At 40.0% G+C, this 18,006-nt stretch overlaps 2 protein-coding genes across 8 annotated transcripts in view; one reads left to right on the top strand and one right to left on the bottom strand.

Annotated features, from left to right (window-relative positions):
* NDUFAF2 (NADH:ubiquinone oxidoreductase complex assembly factor 2) overlaps positions 1–1,505 on the bottom strand; it is a 53,247-nt gene extending 51,742 nt beyond the window's left edge. Inside the window, exon 1 of the mRNA XM_065656218.1 lies at positions 1,342–1,505. Coding sequence (XP_065512290.1) covers positions 1,342–1,468 — 127 coding nt within the window. The 5' untranslated portion in view covers positions 1,469–1,505. The remainder of the gene's footprint in view (positions 1–1,341) is intronic.
* A 176-nt stretch (positions 1,506–1,681) lies between these two features.
* ERCC8 (ERCC excision repair 8, CSA ubiquitin ligase complex subunit) overlaps positions 1,682–18,006 on the top strand; it is a 33,990-nt gene continuing 17,665 nt past the window's right edge. For 6 of the 7 annotated variants that reach the window (XR_010607835.1, XR_010607836.1, XM_065656313.1 and 3 more), the window contains exons 1-8: positions 1,682–1,800; positions 3,921–4,016; positions 4,166–4,267; positions 9,233–9,356; positions 10,908–10,989; positions 11,606–11,674; positions 12,932–12,998; positions 16,581–16,684. Coding sequence is in view for 5 of the 7 variants with exons in the window: in XM_065656313.1 (XP_065512385.1) it covers positions 1,724–1,800; positions 3,921–4,016; positions 4,166–4,267; positions 9,233–9,356; positions 10,908–10,989; positions 11,606–11,674; positions 12,932–12,998; positions 16,581–16,684 (721 nt within the window). In the remaining 2 variants the exon portion in view is untranslated. Of the gene's footprint in view, positions 1,801–3,441; positions 3,482–3,920; positions 4,017–4,165; positions 4,268–9,232; positions 9,357–10,907; positions 10,990–11,605; positions 11,675–12,931; positions 12,999–16,580; positions 16,685–18,006 lie in introns of those variants that run through there. The other variant, XM_065656312.1, reaches the window with a different exon arrangement.

Here is an 18,006-nt window from a genome sequence, read left to right as displayed (position 1 = left end):
TTGATTTCTTCCCCCTGTGGGGCAGTCTTGCCTACTTCATTCAGTTCTTTCATTCTGCTAACAGGTTAGGTTTCTTTAGATCATTTAAATACCAAGAAAAAGACTGTGAGCATTTCTGATAAAAAAGTCATTTTTACTGGTAAATACAGAATGACGCTGAAATAATGACACACAAGAAACCTGATTGTAGTTTTTTGCTGCTTCCTGTATGCTAGAAGACACAGCCTTTTGTACACCCCTCAAAGTCACCATGAACCACAACAGTGAGAAGACAAAAAGATGAAAGCAACATGCAGAAAGCCTGGAAGTGTTACACTGTCATATTAACTCGGAGGAAAAAGATGCTGCTGACAAAAGGGCATGCACATTGCCCTTCCGGACACTTGTTTGAGCAGACCTGCTTTGAGTCACTGGCAGGTGTTTGTGAAGCTGCACAGCAAAACAGATCAAGAGAACAGCTCTGAAGGCAAAATAACTCCAAAAGACATCATGTTTCTGCACGGAAGGTGTGTGCCCCTTCCCACCCTTCCTTCCTTTTAGGAATGGCTCTGACTTAGGCGACTGCACAGCCTCAAACTTTCCGTTCCTCCTTATACTCAGGTAGAAAGCCTCCAAATCTAAGGGTGCTCTAGCTGACGTGGTCACACAAAACATGTGGAGCACAGCAAGCAGAGAAACAAGCCTGTGCAGGGAGAGGAAACAGGACTGTAAAATACCGTACCATGTGCACTCAGATTCCTGCAGGGAAGCTGCCCTCAATAAATTATATATAGCTATGCAGGGTAACGGCAGCATCTGCAGAGAACGATGTGAGGACATGCTATAATACCATCCAAGGCAGAAACCTAGAAAAGTGTTTTTCCTCAGCAGTGAGCAAACATACACACAGGAATTAATCTAAAAACATATCCAGAAATGTTCTGAATTATTACGAAGAGTCAGTTTGCTTATTGCTGCCTTCCTACTACCGGGTGATGTCTCCGCTCTGAAATCTTCTGATGACAGCCGTAGGTTTTTCCTTGCTCTAGAGCACCAGCCTCATGAGGAACAAACGAGCCGCACAGAACGGGCCCACCCAGCGACCCCCGGCACCCGCGCCCACTCCTTCGCTTACAAGCCTCCCATCTTCGCCACCGGGCAGCGGCCGCCGCCACACCGCCTGGCTGACCGCAGGCAGCAGCAACACGGGCACCAACCGCGCTCCGCCGGCGGCCTGGGGTCCCCGCAGCGGCGGGCAGAGGCAGCACGCCCGGCCGCTCGCCGGGCACCGCTCCCTGCGCGCGTTCGGCTCCAGCTGCCGCCGCCGGCCCGCCAGGCCCCGCCGCCCCCCGCCCGGCCTACCTGCGGGGGTCTCGTGCTGCGGCACCCGGAAGTACTTGTTGCCGAACTGGTCGGTGCCCACCAGCTCCTTGGCGGGCCCGAGGAGCCGCAGGCGCAGCGCACGCAGAGCCCGCCAGGCCGCGCTCATCCCGCAGACAAGGTCGTCGCCGTCGCCGCCCCCGCCCCCGCCGCCAACCAGCCCGGCCCCGCCCCGCCCCGCCCCGGCGGGCCGCGTCACGCGCGCACCGCCCCGCGCTCACCGCCGCCTCCCTGCTCGCCCGACCCCGCCCACGGGCCACCCGCATGCCAGCAACGCCGCTCACCATTGGTGGGGATCGGGCAGCCCCGAGCCAATCCCCGCCCAAGATGGCGCAGCGGCGGCCGGTGGCTCCGCGGCGCCGACATGCTGGGGTTCATTTCGGCTCGTCAGGCCGGGATCGACGATCCAGTGCGGCTGCGCCGGGCCGAGTGCACCCGGAGGTAGCGGGGGCTGATGGGGAGCCGGGCCCAGGGCGATGTTGTGCGGCGCGGGGAGGCCCCGGCGCGGCCACCATGGGCCGGCGAGGCGGTGGGCGCAGCCCCTGGCCCCGCGCTGCGGGGAGCCCGCTCCAGGCCCAGACCGGGCCGGCCTGAGGTGGGGCCCGGGGCCGCCCTCGCTGCCGCTCCGGCCTAGAGAGCCGAGCTCTGCGCTGCCGCTGCCCCGCGGTGCGCTCCGGGCCCGGGGAGCCGGAGCGGAGGAGCTGGGAGCCCCGGGGCCGGCCCGGGGTCCCCGGCAGAGGCTCCCGCCTCCCTGCCGTGCGTCGTTTCCTGTGTTTGTTTTTGTTTGTGTGTGTGGATGAGCAGCCCGGGGCGGGCTGAGCAGCGCTGGGCCGGTAGGCTGCGCAGTGTTACTGCCCTTGCCGTCCGGGCGGCTTCACCAGGTGCTGCAGTTTGCGTGCGGCCATGGTCCGCTCGGTGAGGAAACCGGAGTTCCGTGATGCTTGTGTGCCCGCCTCGGTTCGTCCTCCCTCTTTCCAAAACTTGGCCTGTTGGCAGGTTCCAGAAGAATCAGATGAGGGGGTTGTGTTAACTTCACAACAGCTTTTTTGGCAAGTGGTGACTGCATAGAAAGGCTTATTAATACTCCTGCTAAAGGTTATAATGTGATAATATTTTTTCAATATCAGATAAACAGTTTTGCCGTTGTATTTCAAGACAAATCTAATAAAGCTAACCTCTCTTCAGTCGCTCCAAAGGATTTGTGTTGGTGATTTACCCATGCAGCTTTTGTGGCTGTATCATTGTAAAAAGAATCTGTTTAAAACTGAAACGAATTTTGGTGATTCAGGAAGCTCCTTCCTGTGTGCGTTTTGGCAACACGATTACATCCTTTCTGTGCCCTCCGCAGTCATATAGTGTTCAGTGTTAAGAATGGAAGCACAGTGGGCAGAATATACATTATTTGGAGGACTGTCTACCTAACATTTCCCTTCATAAACTATAATTTTGACTTTAAAAATAAATAATCTATTGTCTTTAGTAGATGGTATTTATAACTACATGTTGTATGTTTTAAAATATTTCCTTAGGCAGTAAATTTCAATCTTGAGTCCAAAAGTTTTGAACTAGATATCTTGTAAATGTCAAAATTCTTATTCTGGGTGTCTTCTTGCATAATTATAGTTCATATCTTTTAAAAGAGCTTAAATGACTTGCCACTTTTGAAGCATGCCTACAGACACGCTAATGGGGTGTCTGCCTGTAGCAGCCTCATTTTCTCACATCAAGATTTTTGCCACTGAAGCTCAGTAGGAGCTCTCTTGCCCTGCGGCTTTTTAGTTATCTACCTAGCTATGTTTTTGTCGACAGTGGTTTTTACAAGATAGTGCTGTAGAAAGTACTGATCATCTTGTAAGACTGATTTGGTATCAGGTAGTATGGTTTAAGGAAGCAGAATTTGGTTTTTCTGACTATGTAGTATTAGCATTTTTAAAGATACATGCTGCTGCTAACTAGTACAAGACACTGACTGCAGCTCAGAAAAGTTTACCTTGGAGGCTTCATCAGGTGGTTAATCTAGTTTTTATTTAATGTTACAGAAAACACAGCATTGTTTCTTTAAAGGAAATACTGTAATTTGTTCAGCTACATTAATCTGTCCACAAGGTGTCTATAGTTCCAGGTAAGATGAAGCTTGGAAGGATGGTACACAATGGAGCTTCTAAATAACTTGTATTTGTTGCAGTTAACAACAACTGCTTCTTGCTGTTCCTTTCACTTGATGTTGTCTATTACATTCTGCTTTTTGTTTCATGTATTGACCCCCAAATGCAGTTTTGGTATTTCTTTGAGCTTATTTTACTTATTGATTTCTCTCTTACTTTCCAAACAACATAAAGAATATTTTTTTTTTTTTCTGCCAGCTTTACAGGAGTTATTTCCAGCCCTGTATCACGTCTGCAAGTCTAGTTTTGCAAAAAGTAACAGGGATGGGTTAAATGCATCGATGAAGAGTGAAACTGCAGTTTGAGCTATTCAGAGCTACATAGTAACATTCTGCAATTCTTTTCTTGTTGCTCATATCTCTGTTTTTCTTTTTTGTGTGTTGTTATTGTTTTTAGGGTTCTAAGTTTGGAATTAAATAAAGATAGAGATGTTGAAAGGATACATGGGAGTGGTATCAACACCCTTGATATTGAGCCTGTTGAGGGAAGATAGTAAGTATATACTTTAGTTGGTAAAAATGTATATGAGAACTTCACTGTGTTTTAGTATTATGGGTTTATTTTCTTGCTGAACAGTCAATTATATTAAGAATATTGAGAAAACGAGTGTTGTAACTTGTGTGCTTTATTAACACTTTCAGCATGTTATCCGGTGGGTCAGATGGTGTTATTGTGCTTTATGACCTTGAAAACTTGAGCAGAAAACCAAGTTACACGTGTAAAGCACTTTGTTCTGTGGGAAGGTAGGTACTTACAAAATTCTATTAAAAGTTCATATTGGTATCTCTTGTGTGGCTAGCATTAAACTCACAAATTAATGTGCATTCTTATTTCTAGGATAAAAAGACTGTAGAAAATAGTGCCCAAAATCATTGAAGGCTAGCATAATTCATTATGGTATTTGGCATTAAAAAACCAACCAAACAAAAAAAACCAAAAAACAAAAAAAAACCCCATTTTGTGAGGATTTATGCAATTTACTAAGTAGCAGAAGCTAATAGTTTTTTCTTGATTGTCTAGTCTAACAGTTATGATATACGTACAATGACTCTGTGATATTGTTTGAGTAGATATTTGACAATTTGAAAGTAAAAATGGAGGGTGTTAGCTGTACTTATATGGAAACTAAAGTGGCTTGTGTTGCTGTAGAGCACACAAAAAAGTCGGAGTTAGTACTCTAATTTCATATTTTAACACTAGAAAAAGACAAAAAGACCTCCAACCCTCTTCCAGGTCACAGTTCCTTACCTGTAAATGTGTTATTTTTTCATGTTAAAATTTGCAGACTCTGTGCCAGTAACTAAGAGAAAGTAATTTTGGGACTGTTGTAGAAATATTCCATGTATCCCACAAATACATATAATATATATATCTTTGAATAATTCTGTGTTTAAGCAAAAAAAAAAAAGTTTGCATAATCCTCATCTAATTGGAAAAAAAAATAATAATTGATTTGAAGTTGGTTTTATTTTCCCTCTCCCTTCTAGTTTTACTAATAGCTATTTTGAGTTCACCAGGTAACTCAGCAGGTTCTGAAGTAATACAAAACTTCTTAAGAACATGTTTGAATGAAAACAGATATGTTACTGGCAAAATTGAGTCATATTTTTCTGAAGAACAGCATACTTACTGTGTGTAATCTACACAACGACTAAAAGCCTTTATTGATTTGTCAGGCTTTCCCTGCAGGCAGTATGAATTTGTCCATTACGGGTATTAAGTCTTCTAGCAAAACCTGTTTTTTAACTTGTGTTTACATAGTAAGGTTATCTAGTAGGTTAGAACTTAATCTGAGGCACATACCAAGATATATCCTACTGTGTAAAAGATTAGTAGTTACATTTTCCCCTTAGTTTTTCCCAGTCTTCAAATTATTTGAGGTCCGAGGCCTTCATAAGTAAGATTCACAATAACAGAAGAGATTTTTAACAATAAAAGGCTTAAATGGTATCTTAGACCATAAGAAAGAGAAAGGGTAATATAACACGCATCAAAGCAAACGCATAGGAACAGAATCTACTGCAAGTAAGCTACATTTGGTAAGTGTTCATGGATAGGACTTCTTAAACAAAACTAATTAAAATTGTAACTAAGAACAAGTGATGACTGTACATCCCCAAATCTCAAACCAAAATTAATTCTGGAACAGATATAGCAGACTGAAGAACTGGCAAAACTGTGCTAAAATCGTGCCATTGTTAACTTCAGTTAGGTCAGTAGAAGTATTTCATACTTGAAAATTTTGTTTATGAGTGTAGTTAGTTGGTAGGTTTTTTCCTTGAGTAGGTGTTAATTTGTGTAGATGCATATTTTATTTTTATCAGTTGAGTAGAGGCATAAATCATACTAGTAGAATCTGATTTTGTGTAACACAATTTTCTAAATTTTAGGCTTATTATCACTTAAAGTAAACATAATAGGTTTTTTGCATCAGTTACCTATTCTCAGTATTCCTGTAGCTTCCTAGTATGTTTTAAATACTTATTGTAGCTAATAGCTACAGATATAGTTTCAGCTATTGGAATATTATTCATGCAGAGTTCCTGACGTCATAAATTAATTTTGTAATTAACGCTTCCCATGTGACTATCTGGCTCATGTCTTTGAAGCATTTGTTAATGGTGCATTGCAAAAGTTTGCCTGTATTCCAGGTTTGCAGGGCACAAACAATTCTGCTCTCAAAGCTGCTTGAAGGGTAGACTTTTGGTAGAAAACCTTTAAGGCTGTTTCTGAATTGACCAAACTGGGACTGCTGAGGGTCCGGTAGTTCAGAACATTAGAGAAGATAATTGATGGTGGTAGTCTGTCATTTACCCAGTGTTTCTTATCTAGAATTTAGGGCCAGTATTGCAAAAACCAAGAACTTGTTCCACTTATGGTTTCATAAAATCCACGCTGTCCTATCACAAAAACTGCCATTTGAGAGTAACTGAACAATATCACCTTCTAGATAATATATAACTGATGCTTGTGTGTAAGGTAGTCTCCTCTACTCAAAACCTGTCTAGGAAGAATGAATGGTAGTGACCTTACTATCCATAGAATTGATTCTGCATTTTTCTTTGGTAGTAGAGATTAGGATATTCTGAGTCATAGAGGAAACTACTGCATATAGAATCAACTGAGAATAACACATATCCCCAAGACTTGAAGGCAGGCTGAATGGCATGTGGCCCCTACTAAGCCTATAAAGATCAAAGGTGATTCCTTCAGAACTACCCAAGAGTTTTTCTGATCATTCCTCAGCCCCCTGGATTATGGCAGAACTGATTGCTCCAGTGCAGTGCTGAACACAGTCCAGTGTTGCAAACCTACATGTATTGTACCAGGATAATTAGTTACATGTGCTCAGATTTTTATGCACAGTGCATACAGATGCCTTTGCAGGAGCAAGTTCACAGTGAGCCAGGCTTGATTTCCTGGCACTGCAGGTACTGAAGATTTTTAGCTCTACCCCAATGTAGGATAAGTGCACAAAATAGTTGATTTTTAGCACCATGGCAAACTAACAGGCTGCTCTAGCATATGCCTCAGAGATAAGCAATGCAGGAGTTATTAAACTAAACTCAATAGTTGCTGAGTACCTCTCACTTGGCATTGTTGGTGCTGGCTTACGTGCCTTCTAGCAGCTCAAGCAGGGAGGTTTATTAGCTTAGCTATAGTGCCAGATCTGTACAGAAGATCTCCATCTGTGTCTGCACAAGTAGTTATGGTTTGGAAGCCAGGACACTTGAGAGAACAATGCAAAGATAAGAACTGAAGTGAAGAAATCTTGTGAGCCCTTCACTAGCTGCAGTTGGAGCCACGTGTACTGCATCTGGCTGGGATTGAGTTAATTTTCTTCAAAGTAGCTTGTATGGTACTATGTTTTGGATTTGTGATCAGTCTGCATAACACACTGTTTTAGCTGTTGCACAGTGTCAGGCCATTTCCATTCTTCCCTGTGCCCCTGTGGCAAGTAGGCTGGGGCTCCACAAAAAGCTATGAGGGAACACGTCTGGGACACCTGACCCGAATTGACCAGATTAATATTGATATTCCATACCATACAATGTCATGTGCAGCAATAAAACTGGGGGGGGTGGTTTCAGGGGTTGCCGTTGCTTGGGTCTGGCTGGGCATCAGTCTGCCTGTGGTGAGGGATTGCTTTTGCATCACTTGTTTTGCCTTTTTATGTGGGTTGTGTTGTTTTGTTTCCTTTTACTTATTAAAATGTCTTTATCTCAACCCACAAGTTTTCTTGTCTTGCCTTTGCCATTTGGATTCTCTTCCCCATTCCACTGCAGGGAGGGAGTGAGTGAGTGGCTGTGGTGGTGCATGGCTGTCTAAGGTTAACCAACAACAGCATGGTACTTCTGAGTCCGGGAGCATGAGTTTGGTCCCTGGAGCTGGATCCATGTGGATTCAGCTCAGATATGAGTGGACTAGCAGATGTAGGAAATGACCTGTATTGTTCTGATACCATAAATCAGCTAATTGAAGAAACTTCTTAAACCAAATTGATTTTAGAAGCAAGCACCTTTTATTGATGTGTTGGCTCCCACGGGAATCATTTTCACCAAGGGGGGCCCCAAACAATTCTCAGACACAGGTTATATCCACACCGATCATACATGTTCATTGCACTTCTTGGAAATACTTAGCATCTGTAAATGTCCCTTGAACATACGTAGTTCAATATGTTGGTGGTCTTTTGGGGGTCCTGGGATGAAGTAAGAAGTCTTTCTCAAACTGCGCGCTGCTTGACCCCAAGTTCTGGGCAGGCACAGTCCCTTTGTTATTCGGCTCAAAACTGCAGAGATAGTAGTAACCCATCTCAAGTTGGACTCTGCGCTGGTCTCACCACCTTATCTTCCAGGAGCAAGCGCATTGTCTCCTAACCTTCTCCTGCTTATCTTAACAAATACCATTCTTGTTACTTAATGTGCCTAACAAGTGCCTAACACCTAAGATCTGTGAACCTTATTAACTTAGTAAATGCCAAAAATCTATGAGCCATATTCATATAGACTTATTTTATTTCTAATTGCTGATTTTAGGTATCAGTTCAGGGCCTGGTTGGTTGAGTCGTGTCCTGGAGCTGTCAAGATTGGCTCTCATGTCCCGTCTTCCCACCACTGTTAATGTATTATTAATTATATTGCATTCTGTTACTATGCATAACTGAGTTGAAAGTTTCGTATTGCTCTTCCTCTTTCACTTCTGAATGCAAAAATAATTAGCTCAGTAACTCAGTCCACTGTTATCTGGTGACTTCAGTATACACAAATTTCCAGTGACTGTGCAGCTGTAATTATTAGCTAATAATCATGAATTTTTTTGAACTGTATATGTGATTGTATTGTTCAGTGGATACATTTCTAAGACAGTGGGATTCCACAAGTGTGAATGGTTTGTAGTGTTAGGCCCTCACTTTAAACATTAGATCTTTAAACATTAGAATTTAAACATTTCAAAAGGCTTTAGTGCCTTTTATGCCCCAGATTGAGTGTCTTAACCCACAGTTTCTTGAAATGAGAGCTCTTCAAAGTAATTATAGTTGATTGATTGAGAATTGAGACACCAAAACCCTCGTTCTACTTGAAAATTTCATTACAAGTTAAAAGAAAAAGTGTTTAAACTCTGTTTTTGACTTGTTTTTGAATATCAAGGCAATTATAAGAAGATCATAAAGACGCTAACCACTGGAATCTTTCCCTTGATTTCAGGAGTCATCCTGATGTACATAGATTTAGTGTGGAGACAGTCCAGTGGTATCCTCATGACACTGGCATGTTTACATCCAGCTCATTTGATAAAACCTTGAAAATATGGGACACACAAACTTTACAAGTAAGAGAGAACTTCTACAGCTTGCAGGCTTCTTTGTATACATATTATTCATTCCACATCAGCAGTTCACCCAGAGCTCAAGAGGACCAAGCATCCAGAAGGATGAAAAACAGCTGATGGCTAGAACTGTGGGTGCAGAAGAGGGTGGCGTGGTTGTGGCATTCGTGTATACCTTGGTTTGTACCTGTCTGTTTCTGAAGATGTGAATATCTAAACTGTACGAGAGCTTGAAACCCTTGGGACAATTCCTTTGTGCTTTTGCAGTGAACAAGAATAGAGCTGTTCGAATTTATACTGTGTAAACTTGTCTAGGAAGGAGTGGTCTGAAGTTCATCTTGGGGATTGTTGATGGTAATGGTAGTGTACAGCAGGGCTAATTATTTTCAGTAACCAAGGCCTAAATACTGCTTTTGAAGCATGGGTGGTCTTGACACTCAGCATCATTAGATCCAAAATTCTGCTGTCATAAGCACTATAGACACCATTTCTAAATATAGGTGGAGAATGAGAAAAACCATTGAGAAAATGCTAACCAATGTAACTGGCTTTATTAAAGTAAACCGATTCTGTAGGATTTAATGTTGCTTTGACTCACCAATCCTTGCATCCAATTGTTGAACTATGAATTCTGGACTGCATTTATCTTGTCTCCAGTATGCATGTATTAATGGATTTACACTGATGCTATTCGAATGTTGTTTAATGCATAGTGAAATAATTTTTAAAAAAATAAGAGGTTTGCCATCCTAGGGACACAATAAAAAATACATTTTGGCTTTTTTTTTTTTGTGTGAGACATGAAGCTGTGTTTGCAGTTACTAGATCTCATAAATGCAAAGTTCAGTTCCCTTTACAGGTGGTTCTGTAAGCATCACTTAAAAGACACAATGTTCATATGAAGGTTATTGATTGACCTGTTCTGTCACCAAATGGTGTATTTGAAAATACAGACAACTTAGTTTTAAGTTCGGGGTTTTTTATTTATACAGTATTTTAGAATAAGACAACAAAAGCAATTGTACCTGAAAGTAATTGTACTGATTATTAAAGTCAAGATTATATTTCACTAATTTTTATCACTCACAAGAGAGCTGATAATATTGTCTGGTGGGTTGTTTTGGTTTTGAGGAATTGCAGATAGTTATGTGATGTTTGTGAATGACAAAGGGCTTCTAAATTTAGTCTAGGTGTCTCCCGTTGACTTCTATTTCCAAATTACAGCATTCTTGTTTGCTGTTTTTTCTTGGTAGCTTTTTAAATTTTTTGATAATTCATAAATAATTTCCATTCATGCTTCTGATTAGCCAGTTTTCTTCGTCTTTGTTTTGGGTCATCTTTGAGCCCTGGCATAGTTTTTCTAGAGTTGGAAACAGACATTTAGTTTGTGATGTTTGCATGGTCTGGTTTCTAAGCAGGAGAGTTATTGTTAATATGCAAATAACAATATTTGTATTAGTCTCATTTGTAGTGGTTACTTGAAAAATATTTAGTGATATTTACATTCTGATAACAGACTTGGTGCTGTGATTTATTTTATCTTCTTTTTGTCAGGCTGCAGATGTATTTCACTTTGAGGGAACAGTCTATAGCCATCACATGTCTCCAGTTGCCACAAAGCATTGTTTAATAGCAGGTATGTGTGTGTTTTTAAGAAATCCCAATGCATTTTAGGGTTATAGTAAAAAGCAAGTAATAATCAGTAGGAGATTTTTCCCTCACCTGTTTTATTTTTAATTTGGGTCTTCATAAGATAGAAGCTCATTGATATGATGGGTTAGTCAGATGATGTCGATAAGAATATCACATTTGTTCTTCTGAAATAATGCATCAATCAATTCTTCTTCTATATGAAAATTCTTAGCTATAATTAAGTTACCTTTCATTACATAAATTAGTATTTGAAGGTAATTAGATCCAAACATAGTAAATTGTGTAAATTGAGGGGAGGAAGCGCGTGATGCTTACGTGTAAACAATTTAACTATGTTTAGAAAAAAAATATTTCAAGAGGAGATATTTAAGTTTCTTAAGTACTGTCCTGTTTACTCCAGTTTCTAAATTTTGTTTGTTATATGGTGAATTTACTTGGACTAGAAATGGAAATCTATTAATAGAATGCATTGCTTTGACTAAATGAACTGTTACGCAGCTAACACTTCTATTTCTTTGTCATCGCCAAGATTTTTTTTTATTGTTGTTCTCTCAAAGACTTGGGGTTTTTTTAACTGTCTTTTGTTTCTCTTGTTACAGTTGGTACCAAAAGTCCCCAAGTACAGCTCTGTGACTTGAAGTCTGGATCCTGTTCTCACATTCTGCAGGGTACTTTTTAGCCTGAAACATAAATGTTAAACAATAACTACTTTGAGTAAAACAAGTCCTGTAAAGAAACACTGTATACAATGTGTTCTTTGTAAGTGTCATGACTAATTTATTTATTGCCATTGTGGAAGTTACACAGTGGCAAAAGGTTCTTCAGAGCGTTAGTCTAGTACTAATGAATTGGAGAATATAAATATTAATTAATGAACAGTTATTACAGATGTTTGAGCATTTTCATGACCTAATCAATAGTGATTACTATTTATTACATAGTTAAGTGTAGATTTTGGTTTTGTGTTAATGGAAATTCAATATGGGATGCTGCCTTTTTTCTTTTTTTTAAAAAAAAAAAGAACTTTGGCTATTTTCAAAAAAACATTGTGTAGGGTTGCTTGCATGGATTTGTTTAGAAGTTTCTATATAACATGCAATGTACTACTTGCTGTGGAAGGGTGGTTTCTAGTCCTTTGCATTTACCTAATTCAGTAAACACAGGGGTCTATTGTTGCATAATCCATTACTTTTTGCATTTAATGAGAATTTGCCCATAATGTTCTCTCTTTTTACTATTTACTTTTTGGAGTATGACTCTGTATACTTGTGCTCAAGCGAAGGCAATTACACAGTAAGTCTTGAGGCTTCAAACCAGCAGGGCAAGAGCCAGATCTGATGTAGAAACTGTAGAGAAGAGTTAGCTGAGACATAGCAATGTAGAGATGCAGCTCTATTTCTTCACTGGCCAGCTCAAGTCTAAAAGCAGCCTTGGTGCTTTCGTGAGATGCAGAGCTTAAGCCAGTAAGTTCTTCTGAACTGAATCAGCCACAATGGGCATCTCAAACATTTTGAAAGGATTTGAAGAAAAAAACAAATGGAAAGTTCCTTCTGTGTGTGAGAACACCAGTGCTAACACAAAATTTAATAACACTACTTAAACTCAGTAGCTGTAGATGTGCTATTATATAATGTTTTGCATTGATAAAACTACCTTTGTTATCAGAAGGTATAGACGTGTAATACTCTATTTCACGTTCAGCTCACTGCAATCCCACTTGAGCAACCAGAAGAAAAACAGATAACCTCTAGCCCAAAATAATACATTTTCACATAATTCAAATTCATATTACAATTTAGATTATTGTTCTGGATTGGTGGATCCTATAGAATTAAGTCTTGCTTTTACTTTTAGTTATTTACATCCAATAGCGCGTATAAATATTTTCCTAGAAAATCATATAAGTTTTTTCACAAAATTTTTAGGTCACAGGCAAGAAGTACTGGCAGTATCTTGGTCTCCACGTCACGAGTATGTTCTGGCAACAGCAAGGTAGAGATGTTGGTGGACAGTTATATGCACTAAAAATGTCTGGTAAAATAGAATACATTCATTATGCATGCTTTTTTACAATTCAAATGCACTTTTAAAGTTAATCTTCATCGTTTACTTTAACCTCTTCACAGTTTTGTACATCTTGCCTCGAAAAACTAAGCCTGGAAAGCTGTCCAAGTGATGCTTATTTTATAGGAAGATTGTACAGAATTTTGAAATAGTAGTTGCATTTAAAGGTATAGGAAAGTGATAGAGCATTATAGAGATACTAGTTTCTTACTGTTTACTAGTGTGCACGTTGCTGATCTGTTTTATAACAAAGTAAAATATTTTTACCACAAAGTACCATCCTGGTTAATCATGCTTATTCATGCCAGAGATTATAATTCTGGTAGCTTAACTAACAGGTAATAACTTTCCAAGCCACAGTGATTCAGTAAGTATGGATTATATTAATATATTGATATTCCCAGGCCTCCTCTTTTTTTTTTTCCTTCATTCCAATAATTTTCAGTCTAAAAGATCCTCTTGGCTTTCCTATAACTTTTGCTTATGTTAGCTTTTGATTATAATGTGCCATTTCTCTTCTTAGTTTCATGGTTAGCACATTTTTTCATTTGAATTGCAGAGAGGATTGTCCGTTTCATAAGTTGAGAGTGAAATTTGAGTAAGTTAATATCAGAATTGCATACCCTTGATTTCTGATACCAAGCTTCTGAAAGTCTCAACATACTTGGGAAATTTTCAAACAGTGTGATTTGTTTTAGCAAATGAAAAATCGTTCCCTTGTTTTTCTATCACAGAAGTAGCAGCAAATTTTGTTAAATATTGACTTACTGATGTCTCCGAAAACATTGTGCTTCAAAGTCATATAATTATAAACATGTGTCTACCTATGTTGTCATGTTGTCTTACAATAATTGCATGTCAAACCTGTTTCGTATGGCTTCATTACTTAATTCAATGCTATAGACGGATGACTAGTTCCTAATATCATAACTCAGTTTTGCCATCTGCTAAGACAAATATGGGCAAGAACTGGCAATATGATAATGAAGCGGTAGTGAGGAGAAACTGACTGGTGCTGCTATACAGAGTATCTGGACTAATCTTGTGTACCAGGAGAAGTGACTGTTTTCTAAGATAGTTGTATGTTTGCTTGTGATCACTTCAGGGGAGGGAAAATATATTTTTGGTTTTTGTGTGGCTTGCCTATGAAACGTGTTATTTCCAGTTTTCTCTGTATGATGCTTGGCTCTTCCATATTTTTGGCAAGAGATTGGAACGGTCAGAGAAGTAATGTTTTCTGAGCGTCCTCCACACACTTCAGTTTTAGGCACTAGAGAAGGTTAGAAACTAGTTTTTGTTCATTAGAACTGGCTAGAAAAGTTTAGCCAATAGAAACTGCATTATCAAAAATGGACAACTATAGGCTTTTATAATAAGGGAGCTCGTTCTATGCCTTTGTTAAGAATATTTCAATAAACTATTTCCAGTTTGTTGCTTACTTTATAGTCAGCTTAAAGCTCACAATATCTCTGTTCACAGTCTTAGAATATTTGTTTGCACCGAAGTAATGTGTTGTCAGCATACTCAGGTGGAATACCACTTGGAAGTTAACAGAATCAATCTGTAGTGGAGGAGAGCACAGAAGAACAAATTAGTCATTAGTTTTGTCAGATGCAGAACAGATAAGGTGTCACCGTTTAATGCAGGGCAACAATAAACCATGGCAGATGCTCTCTGTTAACCCTCTCTTCTGCCCCCCTGCCAGCCCTCCCCACCAAGGAAAAGGCAATAGGAGGGCAAAGAGAGACTTGCAAGTTGGAAGAAAGTTAAAAATGCTTTACTAACGCTACTAATAAAATAGAGAAAATAATACAAAATATACAAAACCAATCTTGAATTTCTTGGCACAGCTCAGCAATGGAGCTGGCAGCAGCGACTGCAGGGCAGGCACCTGGAAGTCCTGGGCTGGACTCCACAGCAAACCAGAACTAGATTGAGAGATACAAGGTCTGGAACCAGATCTCAGATCGCAGGCACAACAGGCAGGGTCCTCTTCAGATGCCGGCCATAGTCAAAGAGAGCAAGACCCTCGTGATGTCCCACCTTTATAGGGTGTATGATGTGGATGGGATGGAATACTTAATCAATTTTGGTCACCTGTTCTGTTCGCCTACTTGCAAATACGCCCCTCTCACTTATGGGACGTGCATTTTTTTCAATATTTTGCGTACCATTGCTGTGTTATCAGCTGCTGTCTGCAAAAACAAGCAGCCAAACTCAGAAAAGTGCAGTTACCTAGAATAACTTAGCTGAAAGGAAAATTCTCTTAAAGAGAAACTGGTCTTGTTTTTAACAAAACCAGGACATAAGGAATAACAGTTGGCTTTGCTTTGATCAGTTGGTATATGTATACTATCTATATTTCTGATATTAATGCACTAATCTAACTTGAAAACACACAGGAAAAAGCATGTAGTATTTCAGTTAGAAGACTGCTTTTCTAAGAAGCAGTTTGAGTATATGTTCCAGCTGTAGAACAAAGAGATAGAGTTGGTTTTGTTTAGCTGGGGTGAAAAGTGATTTATTTTTGGGAGGTTTTTTGGAGGGGTTTGGTTTTGTTTTCATTGGATTTTTTTGTTTATTGGTTTGTTTTGTTTTCCTTGAAAGGACAGTTGAGTTGCTGGGAGCTATCTAAATAGTGTCGCTAAATACATCTACACTGGTGACTTAGTGCATGGGAAGTGGTCTTTTCTATGAATTTTCCTGCCAGTCCTGAGAGTCTTGTGGTGCACACAGAAATATACTACTGGAATGCTCAAATCAAGCTGCATATCAAGGTGCTATACAAAATGCGCTGCCTGTGATGTTGACTTCTAAGCGTGTGCAGCATGTGCCTAGTACCAACAGTTACCATTGCTTTTGTTGCTGGCAAAGGCACAGTGTGAGTAAAGCATGAGCATGCAGCCTGGGAACCAGAATGAATGACAGCAGCCTGAACCTTCGTCTTTCCCTCCTTGTGCCACCCCAGTAATGTAGGCAAAGCCAGTGAGCTCCCACAGAAGAAGCAAGCTCTCCATGTTTCTGCCATAGCACTGTATGACAACTGAGCGTGTAGACCTATCCAGCTTATGTGTACGTAGCCAATTTGTGTACCAGTCATCCTGTAGATCTGCGATAGCAAGAGCCCAAGTTCCCAGACAACCATTAGGCAATGCTGGACTCTGTAGCTACGGTTTAATCAACAGAAGAACTAGCAAGTTTATTTCTAGTCTGTGTATGTATGCAAGAGTGTTATGTTGTAGTAAAAGAGGCAAGTGTATTTTATTGTAGACAAAGATTCACTCATGTGCCTGCAGTCTACCAGTTATATTTATTAATTCATGTAAATGAATGTCTGAAGTCTGTCTTAAAAATCTTTTCGTGAAATTCTATTGTCTTGAATGTGACTGCATGATGAGTAGTTCTGAATAGTGGCTGGACCAGGGTGAGTTCCCAGAGGGTTGGCTAAAGACAGTTATTGAACCGTGGTGCACACAATTTCCCTAATGCATGCAAATCTGTTTTTCTTAGTGCTGACAACAGAGTAAAATTATGGGATGTGAGGAGAGCATCTGGATGTCTGACTACGCTTGATCAGCACAATGGAGAAAAGTCCAAAGCATCTTCTGAGGCAGGTAATACAGAATATAACTGTTGGTAATCCATACATAACCAGAAGCATTCTTATATTTCATGAATGCTTTGAATACTATTAATAACATGGGCAAGGAGAGTAGCGATAATCCAGTTGTTACCTACTGCATAACACAGGCCATTGAATTTATTCAGTTATTTCTGTTGTAGAGACAGTGTTTGTGGTTCGGGATCTCATTTATAGAGATCTCCTTGGCAACAGCGTTTTATCTGTTCTAAATGTTTTCCCCAAAAAATGTAGATTAGCCTTTGTATAAAAAGCAATATCTTCATAAGCTATTCCGGTAGTTAACTACCCTCCTTTAAAAACAAAGGCAACACAAACAAAACCCACAAAAGCGCATTTGTTTGCCTGTTTAAATTAGTCATGCTTCCAATTCAAGCCTCTAGAATATTTTCACGTACGTGGTGCCATAAAATCAATTATATTCCTTTTACTGCATAAAGTATACAATAGAGTATAAGTTTATGATTATATTTAATTTCACAGGAAGCTAAATTACACATATATTTCACTACAGTTGAATGCATTAATGGTGCCTTGTATCAGTTGTTATTAGTGAAAACATTAACATTTTAATGTATCCCCAGGTCACATTTCCATACCAAAAAAAAAAAAAACACCCACAAAAAAGACAACAACAACAATAACAACAACAACAAAATAATAATTTAAAGGGAAGCTTCTGAACTTTAAATTATGGTTCATGAATTTTGGTCAATTCTGGGTCAAAAATAATTGAACATTTACTGCTCTGAGGTAGGAATATATATTATTTGAAATTCAGTCACAAGTTGGAAACCGTGTCTCATGTCTCTGAACAAAAGGATTTGCATATCATAATTCATAGTGATTGAAGCTACATATGTGTCAGACTGACCTGTTACGTGCAACTGAAATTGCATGTGGAAAAATACATGCAAATCTCTCTAAAGACAAACTAATTTTCCAAAATGTACAGTTAGCAGATGTGAAGTAGCAGTACGTATCTGTTTTAATTGTAGAATCATAGAACAGTGTGGGTTGGAAGGGAGCTTCAAAGCACATCCAGTCCAACCCCCTTGCAGTAAGCAGGGACATCTTCAACTAGATAGAGCTGCTCAGAGCCCTGTCCAGCCTGGCCTGGAATGTCTCCAGGGATGGGGCATCTACTACCTGTCTGGGCTACCTGTTCCAGTGTCTCACCACCCTCATTGTAAAAAATTTTTTCCTCATATCTAGCCTGAATCTCCCCTCTTTTAGTTTAAAACCATTTTACCTTGTCCTCTCGTAAGAGGCCCTGTTACAAGGTCTGTCTCCATC

Source organism: Caloenas nicobarica, chromosome Z (genome assembly GCF_036013445.1).
Source record: "Caloenas nicobarica isolate bCalNic1 chromosome Z, bCalNic1.hap1, whole genome shotgun sequence".
In the NCBI taxonomy this organism is placed as follows: Eukaryota; Metazoa; Chordata; class Aves; order Columbiformes; family Columbidae; genus Caloenas; species Caloenas nicobarica.
This window is presented reverse-complemented; position numbering and strand designations above follow the sequence as displayed.